At 35.6% G+C, this 26,656-nt stretch overlaps 1 protein-coding gene and 1 non-coding gene across 4 annotated transcripts; one reads left to right on the forward strand and one right to left on the reverse strand.

Moving 5' to 3' along the window:
• Nucleotides 1-150: 150 nt before the first annotated feature.
• CLEC7A (C-type lectin domain containing 7A) lies at nt 151-11,504 on the reverse strand. Of its 3 annotated transcripts, XM_059934475.1 has the most exons (6): nt 11,320-11,504; nt 9,504-9,602; nt 8,346-8,492; nt 7,113-7,264; nt 5,624-5,742; nt 151-433 (listed from the first exon to the last, which is right to left on the reverse strand). In XM_059934475.1, exons 1-6 carry the CDS (start codon nt 11,420-11,422, stop codon nt 301-303), a joined length of 753 nt encoding a protein of 250 aa, XP_059790458.1. In that variant the 5' UTR covers nt 11,423-11,504; the 3' UTR covers nt 151-300. The 3 variants fall into 3 exon arrangements, with proteins under 3 accessions (XP_059790458.1, XP_059790459.1, XP_059790460.1); XM_059934476.1 differs by lacking the exon at nt 8,346-8,492; XM_059934477.1 differs by lacking the exons at nt 5,624-5,742; nt 8,346-8,492.
• On the forward strand, nt 3,799-3,871 carry TRNAE-UUC (transfer RNA glutamic acid (anticodon UUC)). The gene has a single exon. It is a non-coding gene; the product is annotated as a tRNA-Glu (tRNA).
• Nucleotides 11,505-26,656: the final 15,152 nt, after the last annotated feature.

Genomic DNA, 26,656 nt, shown 5'->3' on the forward strand with positions numbered 1-26,656 from the left:
AAATGTTAAGACCTCTGTCAACAGGACAGGTTACTTTTTTATATTCATTATCAGATCTTTTTTTGATTGATAGTATTTAAAAAGGAGAAAGCTTTCTTATAACAGCAGATTCCCTACAATTTCACATTATACAAGATTCTCTTAGAGATATGGCAGACATATTCTCTCGGCTATTTGAGAAAAAAAGAGATGGAATTGGATGATTTTTTTATGATGCTTTTGGTCATAAACATGTTGTTTTCTGCCCTCCTTACTATCTTACATATTTCTCTCTGCTCCTCCATGGCGACATCCCCACCGTTATATTGACAGCTTCTTCTCACAAATACTGTATGAAGGCCTACTACAAAGTTGGTCGTAAATGACTGACACATGAATCCATACACAACTGTGAGATGAGTCTTGTTTGGTAACTGTTCTTCTGATTTGAAACCTGTTAAAATAAAATACAATAAGGTAATTGTATGGAACAAACATAAGGAATGTTGTCCACTGTCTCCACAGTGCTGAAATAAATTGGTAAGGATATTGGTGAAAAGAGTTTCTGAAGTGTACATATCATTGAGAAAGGAAACTTGAATTTAGATTCTATTTGTTTCCAGTGGTAACAAAATAACCTTCATTACTAAGGCATAAAAATGACTCAAAAAAACTTTAAGAAATACTACTAGTTGCATAAAATTAAATAAAACTGACAAAAAAGAAAAACTATTTAACATTCTATAGACAGTTCTTTACTTCTCTTTTAACCTTTTACCTAGGAGTATGTTTATCAAATGAAGCAACAGTTTAGCGAAAATATTATTGGGTATGTTTAGTGAGTAGACCAAGTTGAAGTGTTCTTGCTAAAAGTTATTTAGAACTAAGTGAAGAATCATTGATATCAAAGCCATTTAAAGGCAGTTCATGGGCTTCCCTGGTGGCGCAGTGGTTAAGAATCCGCCTGCCAATGCAGGGGACACGGGTTCGAGCCCTGGTCTGGGAAGATCCCACATGCCGCGGAGCGGCTAGGCCCGTGAGCCACAATTACTGAGCCTGCGTGTCTGGAGCCTGTGCTCCGCAACAGGAGAGGCCGCGATAGTGAGAGGCCCGCGCACCGCGATGAAGAGTGGCCCCCGCTTGCCGCAACTAGAGAAAGCCCTCGCACAGAAACGAAGACCCAACACAGCCATAAATAAAAACAAATAAATAAATAAATAATTTAAAAAAAATATTTAAAGGCAGTTCAAACAACGCTATATTTTTAATGCATCCTGAAGTTTGCATTGTATTGCAATATAATGAGAGACGATTATGAGAACTACCATGGGTAAATAGAAGCATGGCTCTGTTCTACTTGCTCTTTAATCTCCTAAAGGAGCAGTGTTAATTATTTAGTCAAGCTCAAAGGGCATCACTGAGCCTCAGTGTAAAAGCTATGGTCTGGTACTTTTCATCCTGTACATCTATCTCTTCTTGGCCCTGGAGTTAGAGGATTGAGAGGATTCTTCTATTGAAATAACTAGACTAAGGACATGAAACAACTTTGATCCAGCCTCAGAGAGAATTCTGATCAGTGATCTTCTCCAAAAAATTTTCTTGACCTCTAAGAGATTTTGGAGTATGTACAGAGCCAGATTAAATTACTGTCACCAATGAGTAGTTACATATCAAAATGTTAATTTGGACCTACTCTTATGACTTTAGAGAGTCCACTAGTCATTTTTTAAAACAGAAAAGAAAACACAAGACAAAGGGCTATAGAAAGTAGGAGATATATTTTGTCAAGATTCTTTGTTAATAAATTCAGTGCTTTGGCTAGTGGAAGTGAAATAGTTAAGTGGTATTAAAATCAAAATGTGATAATACTCAGTTTGTACTATTCATATCTGATGGTGCTTGCCAGAAGCAAATGAAACGCTTCTCTGTAAACTTCAAATTAATTCTACAAACATTTAAGAGATAATGTTAAGTGCATTATCAAAAAAAAATCAGACATATCAATATGAATAAAAATTAGAAGAAAAAGATAATAGAAACAGATACAAATGAGTATATGACACTGGTATTATCAAACACAAATGTTAAAACAACTATACAGTGTATTCTAGGAGTTAAAACACAATACTGAGAATGTTAGAAGAAAGCTAGGAATTATAAATAGTAACTGGGTAGATTTGAGAAATTGTAAAACTGAAAAATTCATCAAACAAAATTAAAAGTTTAACTGAGGCTTTCAATGGCAGTTTAGCTACAGATGAGGAAAAATAAGCACTGGAAGATAGGTGAGAAATAAATACATAGGTTACAGAAAAAAGGATAAAAATATAAGAAAAAGCAAATGAGACATATAGGATATTGTGAATGGGTCTGTAATACATTTAACTGGAATTCCAGAAGAAGGGAATAAAGTCAGGAAGGAAGCAACATCTGAAGCAAGTGTGGCTGAAAACTTTTCAAAGCTGAAAAAAGACATCAGATTTAAAACATATATTACTTTCAAATAGCTGACTTTTCAAAAACAACAATAAAAATAGAATACATTATAATAATATCTTTGAATGCCTGAAAGAAAAAAACCTACAAATTTCTAATTTTATACTCAAAATATTTTTTAGAAAAGTTGAAATAAAGACAGTTTTAGACAAGCACAGAAAATCTGACCTTAAAACTTCAACTCTAAGGGAAATACTAAAGAGTATTCTTCAGATTTAAGAAAATGATTCAAAATGGAAGGTAGGAGAGGCAGAGAGGATTAAGAAGCAATGAAAACCGTAAATATGTGGGAAAATCTAATAAACTGACTGCATAAATCTATATTGTTTTCTAGGGCTATACTTTTATTGAATCCAAGATGCCATCAACCATTGGTGTACCATTTATTTAATTCTGTGAAATAAATGCCTTCAAGATGGGAATTTAACAGAAAACCCTGCAGAAGCTGGAAAACAAAGGACTATTTTGGTGCAGGAGTAAATGAAAAATAAAACTGCCAAACAAAAAAGAGTAACAATGAAAAGTGCGTTTCTCAATCTTGCCACCAGGTGGAAGGTGGGAGGAAAAAATTATACCCCCTATGATGTTGAGCCACAAGCTGCTACTCATACAATTTTTCTGTCTGAACCCATGATAACAGCATACACACACACACACACACACACACACACACACACACACACACATATATATACAAAACCCCTAGTGGAGTGTTTAATTTAAGTAGTCTCAGGTTTGTGGTGCTCCTCTTTGACTGGCAGAAACAAATGCTAAGCTTTGACAGAGCTCAATTTTAGTGCAGGATGACAATGATTATAAAAGACCAGCAGTTGTAAGACATATGCCAATTTTAGAGATACTAAAATGTGGGAAAATATGGGCCAGAGTTAACATACACAAAAATAATAGCATGTAATTTGGGGAGGGAGTACACAGAGTTAAGAAATACTCTAATATTTTATAGTGCCCAGGAAAAACATGAAAAGGCCAATTAACATTAGACTTTGATGAATGAAGACCATATGTTGAAATCTCTAGAGTAACTGCTAAAATTAGTTAAAAAGTAAATTCTAAATTAACATAAGAAAAGGTGGAACAATTTTAAAAAATTCAAAAAAGAGGAAAGAAAGGAAAGAAAAAGTACATTGAATGAGCCTGAGCCTGCAAGATATAACAATTCTAAACTATATGTGCCTAATAATATGGCTTCAACACATCAACAAAAATGTTTACAGAATTGTGAGTAGAATTACTGTGGAAGATTTTATTGTAATTCTCTCAGTATGGGAAGATGAAGCAAATAAAAACAAGAGAACTGCGAAATCCCTGGTGGTCCAGTGGTTAGGACTCAGCATTTTCACTGCTGAGGGCCTGGGTTCAATCCCTGGTCAGGGAACTAAGATCCTGCAAGCTGAGCTGCATGGTGTGGCCAAAGAAACAAACAAACAAAACCCAAAAACCCAAAAACCAGAGAACTGCAATCACACTGTATTCTCTGACCACAATGGAATTAAGCTAAAACCTAAAACAAAAGGATAACTATAAACACACAGATATTTCTAAATTAAGAAATACATTTCTAAGTAACTCATTGGCCAAAGAACAACTCACAATGAAAATTAGAAAGTATTTTGAACTGAATGAAAATGAAAATACACTAAAATTATAGCCTTAAATGTACATCTTTTTTTTTTTGAGGAAAAAAAAGGATGAACTTCATGAGTCCACACAAGAAGTTAGAGAAAAAGTAGCAAAATCAACACAAAGAAATTGAATGGAAAGAAATAATAAAGGTGAAAACCAAAATTAATGGGAAAATAAGAGAGAAAAAAAGACACAGAGGGAGAAAGAATCAACACAGCCACAAGTTCTTTCTTTGAAAACTACACCCAATGAGATTGATTAAAAAAAGAAAAGAAAAGAAAGAAGAAAGCACACACACACACATACGCAAATACACATACACACACCAATAATAGAAATTGAAAAGGGGAATATAATTTCATATTCTGCAGATATTAAAGAAAAAATGAATGACAACTGCAGTGAGGAAGACTTCAACACTTTGTGAGAGTTAATTTCGTGTGTCAACTTTACTAGCCACAGCCAGATCAAACATTATTTTTTAGTGTGTCATTTGAATCAGTGAACTAGACTCAGTAAACTAGACTTCACTCCCCAATGTGGTTGGGCATCATCCAATCCATTGAGGGCCTAAATAGAACAAAAAGGCATAAGCAGAAATTTGTTCCTTTCTTCCTGCCTCACTGTGTGAGTGGCGACATCTCATCTCATCTCACCCTCTCCTGCTCTGGCACTGGGTTTTACGCCATTGGCTCCCCTGGTTTTAAGCCCTTCATACTTGGACTGAAGCTCATACACTACATGATTTCCTGGTTATCCAGCTTGCAGACAGCAGATTGTCGGATTTCTCAGTCTTCATAATCATGTGTGAGCTTATTCCTCATAATAAGTCTCCATATGTAAATTCTTCTTCATCGTGTGTATATTAGTGCGTACACATACAATGAGGAAAAATTTATAATCATGCAAATGTGCATATGTCTAAAAGAGCTTTATAAAATGTGAAATGTAGTTGCTTTTCAAATTAATAACAATAGCATGTATCACACATTTACTATGTGCAAGATGCTGTGCTAAATGATTTTACTTTTATCTCAAAATCCTAAGAGGTGCGTACTATTTTTATTCTCATTTACAGATGCAGAAAGAGGGGTGCAGTTAGATTAAGGAACTCATCCAGTTTCACACAATGAGTGGGCCAGTCATTGACTCAACCTGAGAACTGACTTCAAAGCACTGCTCTTAAGCACAGTTTTACACTGAGTCACAGTGATTGCTCCTTCCTGGGGAGCTTCAAACACATGCCCTCCTAGTAAGAAAGCTGAGGGAGCACTTGTGTTGACAGCTCGAGATGGCCATTCAGCTCTTTGTGACTCTTAAGTCCTCCTCTACCCTCTTGTTTTTGTTTGTTTTTTTTTCCTGGCTCACTCTTTCTCTCTCCCCATCACTATGTATCTTTTTCTCTCTCTTTCTTATTATGGCCAACAGATCAGATTCTTAACTGCCTGACATGTTCTCACCTCTCTGAGGAAGAGTATGAAGCTTTGTCTCTCCAGATACTTACAAGTTAGACAACAACATTGAACCATCGTCCCAGAGCCATTGTTCTTCAGTCTGACGGCGAGAAAGCCCTATCCAAAATGAATGGTCAGGTTGGGAAGACACTTGCCTAGATATAAATTCCTGTAAGGAAACATAAATACAAATACAAGTCAAGGAGAGAGAGAGTGTGTGATAGACAGAGATGATAGAGATAAAGAGAAGATACAGAAACAGACTCTTAGAGATTTTGAGAAACAGAGATTGAGTCACCTTGGTGGGGGTTGCACACATATACTGGCATCAACCTAGACAGAAGTGCCAATTCTTGAATGCCTTTGAGTGTCTCAAAAGTCATATCTCATTTCTTCAGAGTCGTTATTGTTTAATTTTCCAATAAAGAATAGATCCTTAATGTCAACATTGTACGGCCTGCATTCCACCTACCTGACAAAATCCAAGGGAGACAAAATATCCTAGGCAATGTTCATGGATGACAGGCCACTATCTTCTCCACAATTTTAATAGAAAATATAAATTTACATGACCTTTGTCAAGAAATGCTTCTCAGAGTTAGATGACAATTTTAAAGTAGTTTAGTCCCACTGCATGAGTTATGCATAAGTAATCTGGGGGTTAGAGATCATATTTGAATTGTTGACAAATATAGCACAACATAGCGGCAATTACAGGAAGGTCTAAAAGCCAGACAGACTTCCAGTCCTATGCTCTTTTTTTAATCATACATCTACTTCCATTAATTTTTGTGTGAACTATAACTGTTGGGTAAGACAGAATAGAAACAAAAAAATGGAGTAGTAAAAGTAAGTATAGAAGTTATAGATTGTTTAGATTTGTAGTATAGAATGTTTCCTGACTATTAACCCCTTCTCATAGTTCATTGGAGTTCTATCCGTCATTCAAGATGCATAGTAAGTTGCACTTTTTCTGTGAAATTTTTATGTCAGCAGGGATCTCTCTCTGAATTTCTATGGCATTTGTTGCCAGTACAAGATATTTTACTTTTAATAGCTGAGTTGTTTCTATTTTTTTACAAATTATTTGAGCATTGCTAAAACAAGCCTACTTTTTAAACCTCTTTGCCTTTCCTAGTATCTTGCAAGGAGTAAATGATTTATAAATGTATATTATCATAGCTGCTGTTTTTCTTGATAATTATGATAACAAGGGGAAGATTTTTCTATTTCACTCCGCCACATTTACAACCTGAAATCCAAACCCACAAAAATGAGTAGTGGCCTGATTATTATAGTCAACTCGGAGTTGTGCTTAAAGGATTTATTTTAAAGTAAAATGTGTTCATATTTTAATTAATTAATTAAAAAGAGAAGCATATATTATGCACTTTACTCACTTAATGTATGCTATTATTATAATTATGGAGAATATGTAAAATGACTTTCTTTTAGGGAAAATCATCATTACCTGGAACCTACCTCTATTTTTCTGTTCAGTATAGACCACAGATAATTATAACTGAAATCTACACTTACCAACTCTTTTAAGCTGTCTATCTTCAGGAGATTAGAGCCCAGTTGAAAGCACCGTCTTTTACTTGTATCCCAGGAATCTAATGATGTGCTAAATAGATAACAGCTATTCTGATGTGTGATCCAGTTAGGGGGACAAGAGCTAGAAAGAACGCCTGGAAATAAAAGATAAATACAATGAGATTCATACTATACCAATTCCCTCTTTCAGTGCAAGTACCATGAATCCTAAGGACACTTAATAAATAATCAATGAATTACCATTAATAGATTTCATTTTCAATTCAAACTGTATGGATACAACCTTACAGAAGAGGCTACATTAAAACCCCTTATTCATTTACAATTAAAAAATGAATTGAGTGACTATAAACAGTGTTTTAGACAGTGAACCCTCTTTTCCTTCTTGACTTGTCTTCCATTCCTTCAAAGTCAGACCAGAACTCCTTTTCTCCATGATAACTAATAAATCAATTCAAAATCAATCACTGAGACATACAGTAATTTCATGTTAACTTATTTTACAAGTGTGAGATCCATTTCAGAATGCAATTTTCCAAATAAGAAAAGTATAAGAGCAATCATTCACATTATAGAGTAATGTGATACAAATAGTGAGAAGGTAGGTGTCCAGAGATGGAAAATTGCAGTCAAAATATTGTCATAGTCAATAATAATGCAATTAGAAATTGAAGTTTAGTGTATATAAAATTGTAATTAAATAAATGAACTTGCATGATTAAAGAAAAACAAATTTAACCAGAGTTTTCAGAAACATATCTATTAGGTTTATTTCTTTTGTAAATGTTTAATTCTTAGCAACACTTTCCCTTCTTTCCTTTTTCTATCTGTTTTTCTTTTCTGATGTCCTATTTCCTATTTTAACTATATCACTTTAAAATGTCAATTCCCTAAGGGATGAGAACACTTTTTGTTCCTTCACATCAAATTATACAATCTCCTATAAGCCTAAATACATAGCCTGTGATAAATTAGTTACTGATTTTAAAAAAATCCAACTAAGTTGGAGATTCAACTAAGTTCATAAGGTATTTATGACATCACTTTATATATGACAGGGGACGTATTTTACTGGGACAATACTGCTGTGGGCTTTCCTTGGATGCACAATCACCACACGTAAAAGTACTTTCTTCACCCCTTGCTCCAAACCTTAGCACCAATAATTAACCCTTCTGAATCAAGGACTTTATTAATCTTTTAATTCTGCCTTGCCTGTGGTCGTGAGAGCCTTGGTAGGAGCCATATTCCTTTCTAAAGACGATTGTGTGGGTTGACTGTGGTTCTCTTTATTTCTTGATTGAAAGCTGTTATTCTTCAACAGGTTGCTCCCTGAACTGGATCTCCAGATAGCTTCATATACTAACAACAATAGTAGTTACAGAAGAAAAAGTCATTTTGCTATGTTTGAGAATTAAAATCCCCAAACCCATATTTTTGTTGGAATGTAAAGGGTTACATACTTGATTAGTGATAGATAATACATTGCTGATGGAGAGGTAAAGTTAGATGATAGATAGATAGATAGATATAATAGATGATAGATTAAATATATAGAAAAAAGAAATAACTTCCATGAAGAAGGTTTAATACAAAAGAGAAAAATGAAGCAGATGGAGAACGAGTATGAGGGGAAAGTGAGAGGTAAATGGAATACAGTCAATTGGTACTATGATAGATTTGAAAGAGTAATAAGTCTTCTATCTTTCTTCTATTATTTAAAAATTAGAGTCCCTTGAGAACCTGCCTGGTGCCTATAACATAGAATGTACTCAATAAACACTTACCTATTTAAGAAATCTTTCATATAGCCTCTTTGAAGGTACAATAATACTTTATTCAATTTTGAATGCATGAACAATAAAATCTATGGAAATTTATTCATCCGTCATAAAATAACTAGTTAGTATTTGATAAGTGCCTCAGGTGTTTCCTGATATTATCCAAAGGAGTTTAGATTAAAGATCAGGTATAAAACAATTTCCTTAAATCATGAGACATAAAAAATAGTTTATAGTCTCTTTAGAGAATTTATTTCGTTAGGAAGGTAAGCACCAATTGTACTTCCTTCTTTACCTCCGCTGGTTTACTTTCATTAACTTATCCTAGGAATTCCATAGCTTTGAAACCAGCTATTCAAGGAGAGCATGCAGTTAAGAGTATGAGTTTTTAAGACAGATCACCCAAATTTCTAATCATGGTCCTACCAATAACTAGTTTATGACCCTAGAAATAAAATGAGAACTAATAGCGCCAATTCAATAGGGTCAATATACAGATTCAATTAGATTATGTTACGCTCTTAAAAGAGTGCCTGGAACAGTATAAATGCTTATTAAATATCTGTTGTTAATCTCTCCCACCAATACTCACCCATGGTACACAGGACCACAGTTATCACCAGCATTACCAAGCATAAAATTCCCAAAGTCACAGCAATGGGACGCCAACGAGGGGATGCAGCACAAAATCCTGAGGCGCCACAGGGAGCAGAAATTGAATAAAGAAATTGGATGATGGATCACAGAGCACTTCAATTCTACAATTCATCAAAATCTGATACCCAGATAAGCTACTCATCTAGGATTAGTCTGAATTTTTCTCCACCTTTAGCATACCTCTTCGGGTTCTGAAACTTGATATCTATGCACTCCTAATTTCAGCTCCACATTGATGTCTATAGTTCTTGACAGTACCAGGATTCCAGAAATCCTACCTATTCTTAGAAGAGATAGCTTAATGTAGCAGAAATAATTCTGGTTACTAAGGGTAATCTTCCCCTTTCACTTATTTCTTGCACGTCCTTGGGCAAATTACTTCCTCTGCTTTTCCATTTCTCTTCGTGAAAAATTAGGTTAATAATACATCAAAGGATTATTGTGGGCATTAAGTTAACATATGTAAAAGTACCTAGTTTAGGGACTACTAACACATTATAGGTAACACAATTTGTCCACACACATCTATAAACACACACATGCCTCCTTACCTCTTGCATCATCTAGTTTTTCCACTCTTCCCCATCAGGTTGCCCAAGAAAAGAATTGCATAAGTGACAAGAGGAAAATAATTGTGCAATGGGAATAAACAGAAAGCAGAAGAGAGTAAATTCTGCCTTCAAAACCTGTGAATAATCTCTTGATAACAGGAAACTCGCTTTATATTACTATCACCACTTAAAAACGGAGAATAAGCAATAAGAGTATTTCAGAGAATTGTCAAATAGGGGAATCATAGAGGAGATTAAAGTGCTCATTCAGTGAAGAGAGAAATCTTTTAATGCCCTTCTCCAGATTTCACCTCTTTTATGTTATGTCTAAGACTCATGTCCTGATAATGGGATCTTTTTGTCTAATACATATATATTTCTTCACTGGTATACAAAGAACTCCCTTTTGTTTAAAAAAAAAAAATTCCAAATCAATCTCATTACCACACACATACAAAAAAACAGACTCAGGATTCTAAACCCTATGACTTCTGACTTCCCTTTGGCCTTTTCCATAAAATCACAAGTTGTTTTTTCCATCTTTTCATTCTTCTCATTCTTATCTCCAATATCCTGATGTTGTTCATATACACTTCTTTGTTTCCTTGACCTCCATTCTGCAATTTACTCTTTTCTGTCAAATAAACAAGTCACTACTATTGAAATTCTTTCAGCTTTGCATTTCATCACACTTATTACCAACTCCTTATTTTTGAAGTGTCTGTCCCTATAGAACAGAGAAATTGTGAGTATTTTCTATCACCATAATAATTAAACACAGTTGACCCTTGAATGACACAGGGATTAGGGGCACCGTCCCTCCCCAAAGTCAAAAATCCCCATATAACTTGGAGTTGGCCCTCTGTATCTCAGTTCTTTCATATCCACAGTTTGGAATCCATGGATTCAACCAACAGCAGATCGTGTAGTACTGTAGTATTTACTTTTGAAAAACATCCATGTATAAGTGGACCTGTGCCATTCAAACCCATGTGTTCAAGGGTCAGCTTTACTAATGATTAGTCACTGAATGGTTACCAAAAGTCTTAGTGCACATTCAAATTACCTTCAGTGACTTCTGAAAACCTTTTACAATATATTAATAAAAGCCTGACAAATCGCAAGTCTCTCCAATTTTTTCCACTTCCAGTTTTAGTTGATAAGAATGTAAATGTTGAAGTCAGAAAGAAAAAAATATACCTTTCTCTGAGACCACAGATTTCCTGATGATATTGCAAGAGCTGAAGTCTAATTGAGTATATCCATCTTCATCCAAATTTCCTATGGAAGAATGGAATTCCATTGTTCGATTGAGTTCCTGAGTTGCCTCAGCAAATGAGAGCTCTTTCTCCTCTTCTCCGAAGACAACTGCCTGTGGGCAAAAGAGGACCTATGAGTCAAGTCATGTGGGGGAGGCATTTACTAGGCTTTAACAAGTTGAGCTTAAGCAGTCCAACCAGATACCCAAAAGCAGGAAATGAAAAATATGCTCTGGTAATTTCCCATTGGTATCTTTAGATCCTGTTTTTGAGACTGATGATTCTTAAGAGAATTATAAGGTAACACAATAGATAGATCTTTGTTTCAGATCAAACATAAGAAAAATGAAACCATTAATGTCTTATGCTGCTTTCATTATTCTCACAACCGAACTGGACATCATTAATTGACTTGGCTTATGTAAACTTAAAACAATTTTGATCCCTTGAGTTCACCAACACTTTGTTACAACTGTTCATTCATTCATTTATTCATGTACTGCTCTTTCAGTAAACATGTATCAAATGCCCATCTTTTCAATTGACAGGAGGTGGGGATAAAAGGATAAATGATACCTGTGAAGAAGCTCATTGAGTAAAAGAGGAAACCCACAGATAGGTTCATGAAGGATACCATAAGGAGGTACACTGTTGTAACAACAGAGAGAGGAAACAAATCTCTTTGGGGCTTGTCAGAGATTTATAATACAAAGTAGAAAATTATTTATTCAACAATGACTATGAACTAAGTACTATCCATTGCACATGTTTTCTCATACAATCTCAGTTTTCCAACAAGTCTATGAGATAGGCACTATTACTCCTATTTTCTTTTTTAAGTATAGTTGATTTACAACGTTGTGTTAGTTTCTGGTGTACAGCAAAGTGATTCAGATATATATTTTTCATATTCTTTTCCTTATGGTTTATTACAAGATATTGAATACAGTTCCCTGTGCTAGACTGTAGGACCTTGTTGTTTAGTCCTATTTTCAAATGACAAAACTGAGACATAGACATTTTACTCTCTTGCTCAGTTTTAAGAAACTAATAAAAATATTGAAGCAAGCAAGCAAACCAAAGTCCCCTCTTACTGCAAAACTCATGATCTCTTCTGTTATGCTACCCTGCCCCCTTCACCATTCTGTACACTTATATTGCAAGTAACAGCTTATGGAGAATTCTGGAACTGAAATACTATGTTAAATGCTTAATGTTTCCTCTTTGCCAATTTCCACAGTAATACCCAAGTTAATGAGATATGGAAAAACATTTATCGTTGCTAGAAACTAGAGAGGTACCCATCTGTTCACAAGACTTCAAAGCAAGAAGAGTGGAAGAGACAACTGGCTGTTGTAAAAGATAAAACCAGACACTCATTAAATGTAAATTGATACAGCCTCTATGGAGAACAGTATGGAGGTTCCTTAAAAAACTTAAAAGAGAACTACCATATCACCCAGCAATGCCACTACTGGACATACACCCTGAGAAAACCATAATTCAAAAAGAGTCATGTACCACAATGTTCATTGCAGCATTATTTACAATGGCCAGGACATGGAAGCGACCTAAGTGTCCATAGACAGATGAATGGATAAAGAAGATGTGGCACATATATACAATGGAATATTCCTCAGCCATAAAAAGAAACTGAGTTATTTGTAGTGAGTTGGATGGACCTAGAGTCTGTCCTACAGGGTGAATTAAGTCAGAAAGAGAAAAACAAATACCATATGCTAACACATATATATGGAATCTAAAAAAAAAAAAAAAGGTTCTGAAGAACCTAGGGGCAGGATAGGAATAAAGATGCAGATGTAGAGAATGGACTTGAGGACACAGGGATGGGGAAGGGTAAGCTGAGATGAAGTGAGAGAGTGGCATGGACATATATACACTACCAAATGTAAAATAGATAGCTAGTGGGAAGCAGCCACATAGCACAGGGAGATCAGCTCGGTGCTTTGTGACCACCTAGAGGGGTGGGATAGGGAGGGTGGGAGGGAGACGCAAGGTGGAGGGGATATGGGGATATATGTATACATATGCTGATTCACTTTGTTATACAGCAGCAATTAACACAGCATTGTAAAGCAACTATACTCTAATAAAGATGTTAAAAAAAAAAAAAAAGCAGTGAGGACAGATTTCCTTCAGTAATACGATTACAACAGAGAAGAGGGCCCAGCATAAACTGAACTCAACTTCCCCAAAACAAAAGACTAGTGACTTTTTAAAGGCTGGGCTGTGCTAAGGGAAAGGCACTGAGTGGTATTAAGAGGGTTAATCCATGCGACTAGACCATGTGTATTTGTTCATTGGTGCTTCTCCGGAAGAAAAACAAGCTTCTTCTTCCTTTGGACCGGAGACAGTGTTGCGTATTGAAGCAAGGTTGTGCCCCATTGAAGCTAGGGCCCTACCCTCCCATGGGGACTGGGAGAGGGCAGGTTATCACCCTAACTAATTCCCTGAGTGTTTGCTTTCAGGGATGGCTCTCAGGACCCTGAGGAAAGTTTTAGGTGGTAGCTTTACACCTCAAAGGGCAGAGAGAGGATTTTATTTTTATTTTATTTTATGTTTTTGTGTATGTGTTTTGTTTTGTTTTTTAACATCTTTATTGGAGTATAATTGCTTTACAATGGTGTGTTAGTTTCTGCTTTATAACAAAGTGAATCAGCTATACATACACATATATCCCCATAGCCCCTCCCTCTTGTGTCTCCCTCCCACCCTCCCTATCCCACCCTTCTAGGTGGTCCCAAAGCACCGAGCTGATCTCCCTGTACGATGCAGCTGCTTCCCACCAGCTATCGGTTTTACATTTGGTAGTGTACGTATGTCCATGCCACTCTCTCACGAACAAACAGTAAATTCTCCTGGCAGCAATGAACTTTCTCAGGCAGGCATTTTAAACGGATCTGGGATCATTCCAGGACACAGCCTTAAACTACTAGAAGCCATGTTAGAGTCTGTCAAATGTCTTAGTGCAAAGGTTTGGATGGATTTGTTCTGTTCCGAGAGTTCTACAGTTCTCATTAATACATATCAAAATGGAAGAGAGGTCAATGGAAAAAAATAAAATTCACCCTCTTACCTAGCCTGCCACAAAAGTTTTGCTAACTTTTCACAGACACAAAATAGTGGTGTGGATCTAATCTCGACCTCCATCAGACATCCAGTTCCATAATGCAGCCCTTGGGAAAGCAGAGGAGAGCTGGAAAGCAAGGGATTTTTTTCTCAGAGTGAATAAATTGACTTAAGGAAGAAAGGTCAGTCAACTAAGTAGAACTAGAGAACAGGAATGAGGGCAGCACTTTCTAGGCAGTAATAAAAAGCTTTTTACTATTGATTCAGACCACCCACGCACAATGGGAGAATCTTTATGTAATAACTTTTATTTTCTTTGACTGCCATCCTCTATTTAATCACAATCCTACAAAAACAACTGACTCTCTAAGTTGTCAAAGAAAATTTTCAGTGAATGTAAACTTTAGCCTTCTCTTTTGTCCAGGACTAAAACAATTAAACAGTGATTACACAAATCATTGACAAGCTAGGAAAAATAATCCCTCAGCATTTTAAAAGGCAGGAGGGGGAATTCCCTGGCGGTCCAGTGGTTAGGACTCAGCACTTTCACTGAAGGAGCTGGGCTCGATCCCTGGTCGGCGAACTAAGAGCACGCAAGCAAGCCTAGAGATGCAGCAAATTAAAAAAAAAAAAAAAAAAAAAAAAAAGACAGCAGGAGGGGGTGGGGAAAGACAGTTTGCATATTCTGAGAAAAATACCCCTGGTTAAACAGTAATGTAAGAAACAGGTGAAAAACAAACCAATCTAACCAACCAAACAACAAACAAAACACAGCAAATAACAACGAATTCACATTCTCAGTGAGATTTAATGAAAAATTGCGTTTATACAGCAAGTTTTTTCTTCAAAGAAAAATGAGAAATCTGAGAAAAGTTCTTAGAAGTGAAAACACATTTTATAAATTAAAAATACAATAAATTGAATCGAGTTAAATTGAATATTGCACCAATAAAACAACTTAAAGAACTGCATTCAGTACAGCTGAATTAGCCTGGGCATGCTCTCATTTCTACATATGTAAAACTGTTGTTAACAGTAGTGTTTGTGCCCAGATTTCAATTTCAAAAATAATATCCTTCCCAAATAAATATCTATTTTGGTAAGTTTACCAGAATGAATGTTACACCAGGAAAGGAAACACAGGAGATCCTGAGGCATAAGTCCAATGTGACTTTTTGGAAATTTTATATAAATAAATGAATAAAGAGAAATAAATATATGAATATATAGAAATAAATGAATTAAATAGAAAACAAGATTATTAAAAACAAACTAAGCATTCACTTAAGAACCATTGTAGAAGAAGAAAATGTAAGTCTTCAGGAGATAGCAACATTTCAAATAACTTCCTCGTTTATGTTCACAAATTTCAAAAAAAAAATCTTCAAATTTCATCTCTAGTTTGAATGCTAACTTGGGTCTCTTCCTTTTCTTCCTCCATCCATCCACTAAGCAATTAGACATGGAGTGAACATTTACTACATTCTCAGAAGCCTGGGTACAAAGAAGCATGAGGCCCAATCCCCATCCTAACTGATTTCACATTTTATCTGGAGGGTAAAGACCAAAAACTATTACTTAAATTGTCTAAGTATGCCCAGCTTTGGGCAGACCACAAAAATCACTTAGCTTTATTCACAACACTCTTTCCAGGGTTAAATTACGCTTACTACAAAATGGCATAGAATCCTTTCCTAGAGTCCCTAGAATTTTTAATTAAGTGAAAAGCTCACTTTATAATCAATAAATCCTTCATGGTGAAAATGTGCCCTTCACCATCTTTTCCCAACCTCCCACCTTCTCTTTCCTGAATCTGTTTATGGTTTCATGGTTCCAGTTCCATGAACATGGTTCATGTTCACATTCTACATGTAACCTCTGCTATCTCTCTACCTTGAGCCCCTTTCCTTCCATTTTACTGGGGGGAAGTGTGTATAGTGTATATAAACATCACTCTCATATGGCACTTGTATTTGAAATTTCCCTGTCTCCCCAAGGAAGAAATGCTATCTATGTATCATTTCCTTATTGTTAGATACTTATAACTGTTTTCCTCACTAATCCTTGAGCTCCTTGAGCAGTGGTGTACCCAAAATTTTTTGAACAGTTCATTTATTGTTATTATTTTTTCTTCCCTCTCCTCTATACAACAGAATAATTTTTAGTAATAATCATGAAATGGAATGAATGATAATAATGGCGGAAAACAAATGTAGGCAGTGAATATTTTTAATTGAACTTTGTGTATAAAATCATGCCAGTAAAAATTAAAATGTGCATATAAATATGTATATTAAAATAAAAATAAATATTGTGCAAACTACTTTTAATTATATGGATAAAATCTTTCAATGATATCAACACCTTTTTTTTTTGGAAAGGAAGAAAAAATTTCTACCTACATATAGGTATGTCACAGCAATAAATAACAATGTTACAATTTCTGTTTTGGACTCTGTCCTTCTCCAAATTTGTCAATGATATTGTCAAAATTAATCTTTTTCAAGTGATCAGGTTGAGTAGACTACCTTCCCAGACACATCAATTTATTTGCTCATAATTGATTTACGACCACTTTTTGTTTATTTTAACTTTGAAAAGTTTCTTTCAATGAAGGAACAGATGCACAAAAGGGAAAAAGGTTTATACATAGGATATGTGTGCTAAAGATTTAGAAAAATCCTACTTCACAATTATTCCAGAAACTGCAAGATGGCCCTTGTCTTTGTTTCTTCAGGATCAATTTTAGAAGTTTTCAAATGTCTCTGCAGGTTGCAAAATTGTATAAGTACAAAGAATAATTACAAATGGTCACATAGAATGACAATTGGAGTAACTCAAGTTCTATTTCTTTGACTTTATAATCACCGTGCAATCCTATGAATGTTTATTTCAAATCTACCCTTTAAATCCAGAAATGTTCCAAAATGGGGAGCTACAAATAATGCAAACCAAGTGGTGCTCTGAGTGAACTCGAGCAATTCCAAACCTTTCCAACATGTTCCCAAACTACATATGTCAGTATAACTGGAAGTTCTGTGAATTTACTTCCATGCAGAATACAATGTTTACTAAAGGAAAAGTGATACAAACCTGCTACGTGAAATATAACTGTATATTTATTTGTATTAATATAGATATAGTTTATCTTCATTATTCATGGATTCCAGAATTGCAAGTGTAGTTACTTGTTAAGATCTATTTGTCATCCTTAAATCAATACTCATGGTCATTCACAGGCATGCGAAGAGTAGTAAAAAATTTGACTTGCCCAACATGCTTGATCCCAGATGAGTCTGAACAAGGCAATAGTCTGCCTTCTTGTTCCAGCTCTCCTACCATAAATGAGTGTCATTTTCATGGTCTATTTTGTGCTATATTGTTCTCATTTTTTCACTTTTTGTTGGTTATTCCCCTGTTTTAAATACCCTCAAGCATAGAGTTGAAGTGCTGTCTAGTGTTCCTACCCTCAAGAAGGCAGTGATGTGCCTTATAAAGAAAATATGTGTGTTAGAGAAGCTTTATTCAGGCACGAATTATAGTGCTGTTGGCCATGACATCATTGTTCGTGAATCAACAGTATATATTAACAAAGGTGTCTCTAAAGAGAAACATATATAAAGCAAGGTTATATATCAATCTGTTGATTAAAATGTTGGGACAAGACTCTCAGAGGAAAGTAACCTTGCATTTCCCCTAGAAGCAGAGGTTGTTCAGTGTTCTCTGTGGCTCTGTAGAACGTGACTACCGTGAATTACAAGAATCGACTGTGTAGATAAATGGATAAACAGAGACTTTTAAAATTCAACAGTCACCACCATAATTGTTTAAAACTTTGGGCAGCCAAAGATATTTTCAGGGAATATTTTTTATCACTGACATTGTTAGTATTGCTGGTACATGGTGATTATAAAAAGGAAACTGACTTCTAGTAAATGTTATTATTATTTCAATTCTCTACAGACAATTCACCAACCCCTTATTGCCAGCTGAACCCTCATTGGTTTTATCTTCTCTGTCCTATAAGGATCTAAATAATCTGATGCCTATCTTTCTTTTTCTTATATATATAAATTTATTTATTTTATTTTTGGCTGCATTGGGTCTTAGTTCCTGTGTGCGGGCTTTCTCTAGTTGTGGCGAGTGGGGGCTACTCTTCGTTGCGGTGCGCGGGCTTCTCCTTGCGGTGGCTTCTCTTGTTGTGGAGCACGGGCTCTAGGCATGCAGGCTCCAGTAGTTGTGGCTCGAGGGCTTAGTTGCTCCGCGGCATGTGGGAACTTCCCGGACCGGGGCTCAAACACGTGTCCCCTGCATTGGCAGGCGGATTCTTAACCACTGCGCCACCAGGGAAGCAGTGATGCCTGACTATCTTTCTAACTTAATTTCCTAGCCATCTCTCCTTCACTGTCCATGGTCTTGAAACACTGGCCTTCTTTTATGTTTTTTTGATTTAAGTATAGTTGATGTACAATATTGTGTTAGTTTCAGGTGTACAGCAAAATGATTTGGATATATATATACATATGCATATGTGTATATTTATATGTCTATATTCATTTTTTTGTGTTCTCAATAGTGGCTTGTCTTTAATTTTTTTAATTAATTAATTTTTTTGTAGTAGGTCCTTATTGGCTATCTATTTTAAATATTGCAGTGTGTACATGTCAATCCCAAACTCCCAATCTATCCCTCCCCACTACCCTTCCCTGCTAGTAACCATAAGTTCATTCTCTGTTTCTGTTTTGTAAATAAGTTCATTTATACCATTTGTTTTTAGATTCGGCATATAAGCAATGTCATATGATATTTGTCTTTTTCTGTCTGACTTATTTCACTTAGTATGATAATTTCCAGGTCCATCCATGTTGCTGCAAATGGCATTATTTCATTCTTTTTAACGGCTGAATAATATTCTATTCTATATATATATATATAATATATATATATATATTATATATATATATATATATATATATATATATATATATATATACCACATCTTCTTTATCCATTCATCTGTTGATGGACATTTAGGTTGTTTCCATGTCTTGGCTATTGTAAAGAGTGCTGCAATGAACATTGGGGTACATGTATCCTTTCGAAACATGTTTTTCTCTGAATAAATGCCCAGGAGTGGGATTTCTGGATCATATAATAGCTCTATTTTTAGTTTTTTTAAGGAACCTCCATCCAGTTCTCTATAGTGTCTGTACCAATTTACATTCCCACCAACAGTGCAAGAGCGTTCCCTTTTCTCCACACCCTCTGCAGCATTTATTGTTTGTAGATCTTTTGATGATGGCCATTCTGACTGGTGTGAGGTGATATCTCATTGTAGTTTTGATTTGCATTTCTCTAATAATTAGTGATGTTGAGCATTTTTCATGTGCCTCTTGGCCATCTGTATGTCTTCTTTGGAGAAATATTTAGGTCTTCTGCCCCTTTTTTTGATTGGGTTGTTTGTTTTTTGGATATTGAGCTGCATGAGCTGTTTGTAATAATTTTGGAAATTAATCCCTTGTTGGTCGCATCATTTGCGAATATTTTCTGTGGGTTGTCTTTTCGTTTTGTTTGTGGTTTCCTTTGCAGTGCAAAAGCTTTTAAGTTTAATTAGGTCCCATTTGTTTATTTTTGTTTTTATTTCCATTACTCTGGGAAATGGATAGAAAAAGATATTGCTGCGATTTATGTCAAAGTGTGTTCTGCCTATGTTTTCCTCTAAGTTTTATACAGCAAAATGATTTGGATACATATATATATGTATATATATATATGTGTGTGTGTGTGTCTATATTCATTTTTTAAAATTCTTTTCCATTATAGTTTATTACAAGATATTGAATACAGCTCCTGTGCTATACAGTAAATCCTTGCTGTTTATCTATTGTTTATCTATTTTATATATGGTAGTGTGCATCTGTTAATCTCATACTACCAATTTGTCCCTCCCCATCCTTTCCCCTTTGGTAACCATAAGTTTATTTTCTATGTCTGTGAGTCTATTTCTGTTTTGTAAATAAGTTAATTTGTACTATTTTTTTAGATTCCACATATAAGTTATATAATATACTTTTTGATCACACAAACACATCAATTTGTTCCTGTCTCAGGAATGAATTTTGCGCTTATACTTTGGCTAATATGCTTTGCCTTGAGAACTTTGCATGGTGGGGTTTTTCTTGATAACTAGTTCTTAGTTCAAATATCACTCTTTTTGGTAGGTCTTCCCTGATCATTCAGTCTGCCGCAGAATATGACCACAGCACCTGTCCGTCACACTGAATCACATCAGACAGCTTTTCTTTTTTTCTCTGAAGTACTTCACACCATTGGAATACATCTCATGTGTTTGTAGTTAGACTCGCCATGTTTCCATGTTTGTAAGCCCCATGAGTTAGGAACCTTGCTTGTTCATTCCTTGCTCATTCACATATATATCCCAAGAACCTAGACTAGTTTCTGATTCATTGTAGGTTATCAGTAAATATATGTATAAAAGATTATGAGAAGTAAGCAAAAATACTTTAAAAATAATAATACATGTACAAAATATATATAAGTGCCTACCTATATTATAGCCTAAAATTACCTAATGCTATTGTCTGGTTCAGCTTATAAACTCCAAAAGGACAAGCATTCTGTCTCCATAGGTATTCTATGTCCAATGTCTAGACCAGTGTCTTAATGGTCCTGTCTATTGGGGGAAATAGGCAAGAACACTAACAATTATACTTCTTATGAACTAAGAGCTAAACTGTTGGTAATTCCAATTTCTAGTCCCAAATCACAACCACGTTGTCTTTAAATTGACTGTGGAGAGCAGGGGAAAACAAAGAAGGGTGGGTGTTATTTTCAAGTGGGAGGTGTTTCTTGTATGTATGTTTGTTTATTTTAGGTTACCTGTGTCATTGTCCCTGTTTTTTCCACCCACTGTGGCTCTTCTTTCTCCATTGCATTTGCTTTCGTTACTGTATTGGCCAGTCATGTTTTGGTCAAATACGTTGGCTATATTTTCTTTTTTTCCTATACCTTTGAACTCTGTATCATCTTTAATAGGAAGAAAAATATAGCAAAATGTGATGCAGTACAAGCCAAACAGGAAAGTGTCTAGACTGTCCTAGTATCAATACAACCAGAGCATCCCTGATTTTACTTGTTTTATATCTGGGAATTTAGTACATAATTTTATTGAACCCATAAAATATTTGGAAGCTATTCACCTGGTATATTCTATTCATTTCTTTTTAAAAGTGGAAACAACCTGAGATAAGGCAATGAATTGCAGAGGGGGAAAAAAATCTCCAAGTTATTGGCAGAATTTCTAAATTCAAAGTCCACATTCTAGCTAATGAATGAACGATGTCCCTCCTGATTCTGTCACTGGATTAACTGAGTGACTTTAGATGTATTGTTTCATTTTCTCTGCTTGTTTCCTCACCAGCCAAACGATGATGGGTCTTTAAGCCCAGCTAGTATCCTTGGATGGTGAATAAGAAAGATACAGGATAACTAAAAAAAGAAAACAGAGTCCCTGTGGGGTGTGATCTGAGTCAATACGAATTCATTAAAAAGATTTAGCAAAATCAAGCAGAAGTGAATGAGGTGATGGCGCCACCTGCTGCTTTATATTATGAATTTCAAGGCAAATTAGAGGAAGTTAATCTGTTTTATTCACTTGTGAGTAAAACTGAAGCATTTCTGCAGGGTGGACCTGACTCATAATAAAAACGTGACTTTCACTCTGCTTAAAGGCATCTGTATTACTTTATTCCTAAGAAATTGTAGTTGTTGGGAGTTATCCTATTGTGAGCAGCCGTTGGATTCCTTCAATAATAACCACATATGTTTATTGTACTTATAATTTTCAACGTCTGCCAATGTGTCATAAGTTCCTGGAGAGCAGGAAACTTGTCTTGTTCACTATAAATTCCCAGCATCTAGAGTAGTGCTTCACATATTAAATGAATGAATAAAATTGTACATATGTAGCTATTTTTAATTTGTTTGTTTTCTTCCTACACACTAGACTGTAAGGATCCTAAGGATAGGCTCTCTGTATGTTAATTACTGCCTACTCTGTTAGGACTAAAGAAAGAAAGCATCTGAGTGAGAGCTGTTAAGTAAGTGAATGTGTAACCCCAAAAAAGTGAGAAAAATTTCTAATCCACATCTCTGTCACAGCAAATTAGAATAACTTGGAGAAAGCAAAATATCCTGATACTATTATTTTGATATTTAGGTTACTGAGGTATATAAGCAGGTGTTTTAAAATTATATATTAGGCATCCTACTTCATTTCCAATATATAACCCACATGCTTAATAAGATGGGCATAATATTGAGAAAAAGTTGTCTATTTAATTTTTTTTTAATGTTTGGGGTCTGTTGTAAATAAGTAAAAGATTTAGTGCTATAGAAGCATATCCCAGAAAAGAGCTTAGCAAACACAGATGATTTGATGTTTATGAATATATTCAGGTAGATTCCTGCTGTCTGTCTTATAGGATGCTTTACTAAGCTTAAATTATGTATGTTCTCTAAGAGCAGAATTATAAATCATCTGTCAGCTGTGCTCTTAATGGGGTAAAGAACTAGGGAAGCGCTGAGGCATGTGGCTCTTCACTGGAGAGTAAGGTGGACCCCTAAGTTAATGGGTTCTACGAATGTCCAATCTAATAATTTTCAAAGCCACTGAGATTTCCTTATGGTTCAGGTACAAGTCAAATACCTAATACTCCTACTTAAAATTCTATGTTTTCGCAACCGTGCAAATGCTCAGGACCATGTACTTCTCTCTCATTTTTAAAATGTGCTCCCAGGAAACGAGTGGTTCATTAACTTTCTGGTTCATGGCATCCTTCATGGGTTAATACCTTGCACATCACCGGGGTGAGGATGACTGATCATGGAGGGGATTTTGGAAATAAATATAGGTGCAAAGAAGGTACATTTGGAGACATTAAGGTATAAAGATCAGATATTTTAAATTTGCTCATTTTACTTGCTAAGATTTAAAAACTTGAACAATAGATGCAGGAAAGCATACCTATTCTGCTCATCTTTCCAAACCAGAACAGCCTAACTCTGTGAAATACTCTAAGGTAATTCAGTATTTTAAATAATATTCACTTATATACCATCTATTCTCATTGACCCAAATGCCCTGCAAGCCCTAATAAACTCAGAAAATCTCTACAAAGAAGAAACTGAAGAAATGCTGAACAATACTCTTTATGGTTCACGAAACAAGAGGCAAGTCAGGAGGTATTCCACAGGACAGTATTTCAACAACAACAACAGCAAAAAAGAATCCTAAGCAATGTTTATAAACACCATTAAACCTAAGTTAAGGAGTTATGTGGTCAATTTACTGTATGAGATTAAGAACCTGCTACCAAAAACAGAAACACTTGTAGGACACTATAAATACAAGGAAAAAATGAACTAATAGTATAGTTAACATTTCTTCAACTCTAACCAAATCCTAGGCACTACATGAATTATTATATAAACATTATCCCATTAAATCCTCATATATCTATGACCTACTAGAAATAAAATGAAGATCTATGAGTTACTAGTGTTATTCCCATCTTTCAGTTAAGGTAATCAAGCTAATAAAGATGTTAAGTAACTTTCCTTAGATCACAGAGGTGTAAAAACCTGGGATTTGAACTCAGATAGTCCAAATTCAGAGTGCATTCCCTTCATGAGAAATAAACATGGCCTAAACAGTAAGTTATTTACATCAGGGGTCAGCAAACTCTTTCAGCAAGGGATGAGAGAATAAATATTTCAGACTCTGTGGGTCACTTACAGTCTCTGCTGCATATTTGTTTTAATAACGCTTTAAAAATGTAGAAACCAGTCAACTTTCAGGGCATCCATAAATAGACTGCAGGCCAAGGCTGTAGTTGCAGCCCTCGTTTAAATAGTAACAAGCAAGAACAAGAACATTTACGTCTTTGGGATCAAGAAGCAGTCTATAAACTGAGAGATATATCCCCAAGATAGATCAGATTAAGGCAGTTTCCTCCAAATCTAAGGTTTAGGAAGACAAGTTGCCAACGTCCGGAAGAATTGAAGACAGAAATAGTAAAAGTGACTGAATAATGACTCATCGGCACTGTCAGCTTGGCTAAAGAAGATAGCTCTGTTATCAACTTTGAAATTTCTATACCAGACACAGAGGCAAGAAATTCATCTTCCAATCTGGACTAGATTTGCTTTTTCCAGGGATCCTTTCAGCCTAACATGTTTTTGTTCAGAGATATCAGTAGTTCCAACGGAAAGAGAAACTAAAGTCCCTAATTACAAAATCCTTCTCTTGGACGTTTGTTCAAAGCCAAATGGAGTAATAAGGACCGTGCCACCTACAAATTGGCTCTTGCCATCTACCTCTACAGGGTTTAAATCATGAGCCGCTGTAGCTGCTGACCTTCAACACCCCTGAAAGGAGTTCAGGGTGGAGATCAGGAATGAGGCCCTCTGTGCTCTGGGAAAAATGGGCAGAACAGGTTTTTAGAGAGTTAGATATTTTCAGGAGAAAATTTTATGAGCCCAATTCTTGCATCTCCTCGTACCTAGAAAAGCACTAAAATCATCAGTGGTGACATCTGCTCCTCGTGACTAGCGGCCACCCTCTGCCAAAATGTGTGCTTGACTGCACGTCCCCCCTTCACTAAAATTATATATAACACTGACCTTCCTCCCTACTTTTTGGAGGCACTTTCTCAGAGCTATCTGAAATGTCGTCCCCTGGGCTATCGTCCTCATTTTTCCCCAAATAAAACTTAACTCACAACACTCACGTTGTGCAATTTTTTTTTCAGTCGACAGCTGGATTTACCTTCCAACCTGACAGATACAAACAAACAAAAACAGACAAAATGCATGAATCAGCAGTTTTCAAAACACTGGATATCAAGCAACAAAGCAGGACAATGATCTATGGCAGATGGAAACAAACAAAGTGAGTGCCGGGATTGCCCCAGCTTACCATGCTTGTGGAGTTTGCAGGCCACACACAGGGAAGGGGAACTGAGGAGATTACTGGAAAACCCCTGAATTGAGACAGACAAAGGCAGCAAGTGTTCAGGCGAGAGTACAAGAGAGGAGAGCTGCACAGAGACAGAACCCTAGAGACCTGCAGAGAATCTCCTACAGATCAGAGCATGAGTGTGAGGGAGTAACCAGATGGTCTGGAGAAAGAACCATCAAAAATAAACAAAGGGGTTTTGTTTCCAGTAAAGTTGCTATTTTTACTTATTAATTCTTATAATTTGTAGATCTGGGGGGGGATTTAACAAGCACTTAATGATATCATCTGCAAGTGATGACAGTCTTATTTCTTCATTTCCAATCTTAATATCTTTTAATTCTTTGTCTTACCTTATTTCATGGCCTATAGCAACTTTACTGGATACAAAACCCCATATTCAAATATATGTTGTATTCATATATACCAGCAAAAATAGACAATTTTTTGTCATTTACAATAGCAAGAAAACTATCAATATCCTAATAATAAATATAATAATAAATGTAATAAAAATGTGCAAGAGTGTTATATTAAAAGCTCCAAATTACTGTGCAGAGAATTTTTAATAATATCTAAATAAATGGAAAGATATATCATTAAAAAAATAAAATAAAATAAACAAAGGAAATAATGCCCAAGTTCACGTGGGGCAGGAAACAGTGCCCTTTCCCAAGAGCAAGACTGGACAAGATCATAGCCCATTGAGTATTGGGTGGGATACTCAGAAAATATTTCCTTCGTAATGGAGAATCATTAACCCCAGACTGAGAACTTCTTTGGTACTGCCTGACAGTCATAAAAGCAATACTCAGGAACATCACACTGTTTCTATGTAACTTAAATTGTTCTCACAGTAAAACTCAGGAATATTTAGAGGAACAAAAAATATCTAGCATTGACCTAATATAATATTGTAAGTCAATTATACAGTAGATCCTTGAACGAGATGGGTTTGACATGCATGGATCCACAAATATGTGGATTTTTATCACTAAATCCATACTACAGTACTACGCAATCCACATTTGGAAAGGAGGATACAGAGGGCTGACTACAAAGTTATACATAGATTTTCCGCCTCATGAAGGGCCTGGTGCCCCTAGCCCCTGCACCGTTCAAGGGTTAACTGTACCCCAATTAAAAAATA

Source organism: Balaenoptera ricei, chromosome 10 (assembly GCF_028023285.1).
Source record: "Balaenoptera ricei isolate mBalRic1 chromosome 10, mBalRic1.hap2, whole genome shotgun sequence".
Taxonomy (NCBI): domain Eukaryota; kingdom Metazoa; phylum Chordata; class Mammalia; order Artiodactyla; family Balaenopteridae; genus Balaenoptera; species Balaenoptera ricei.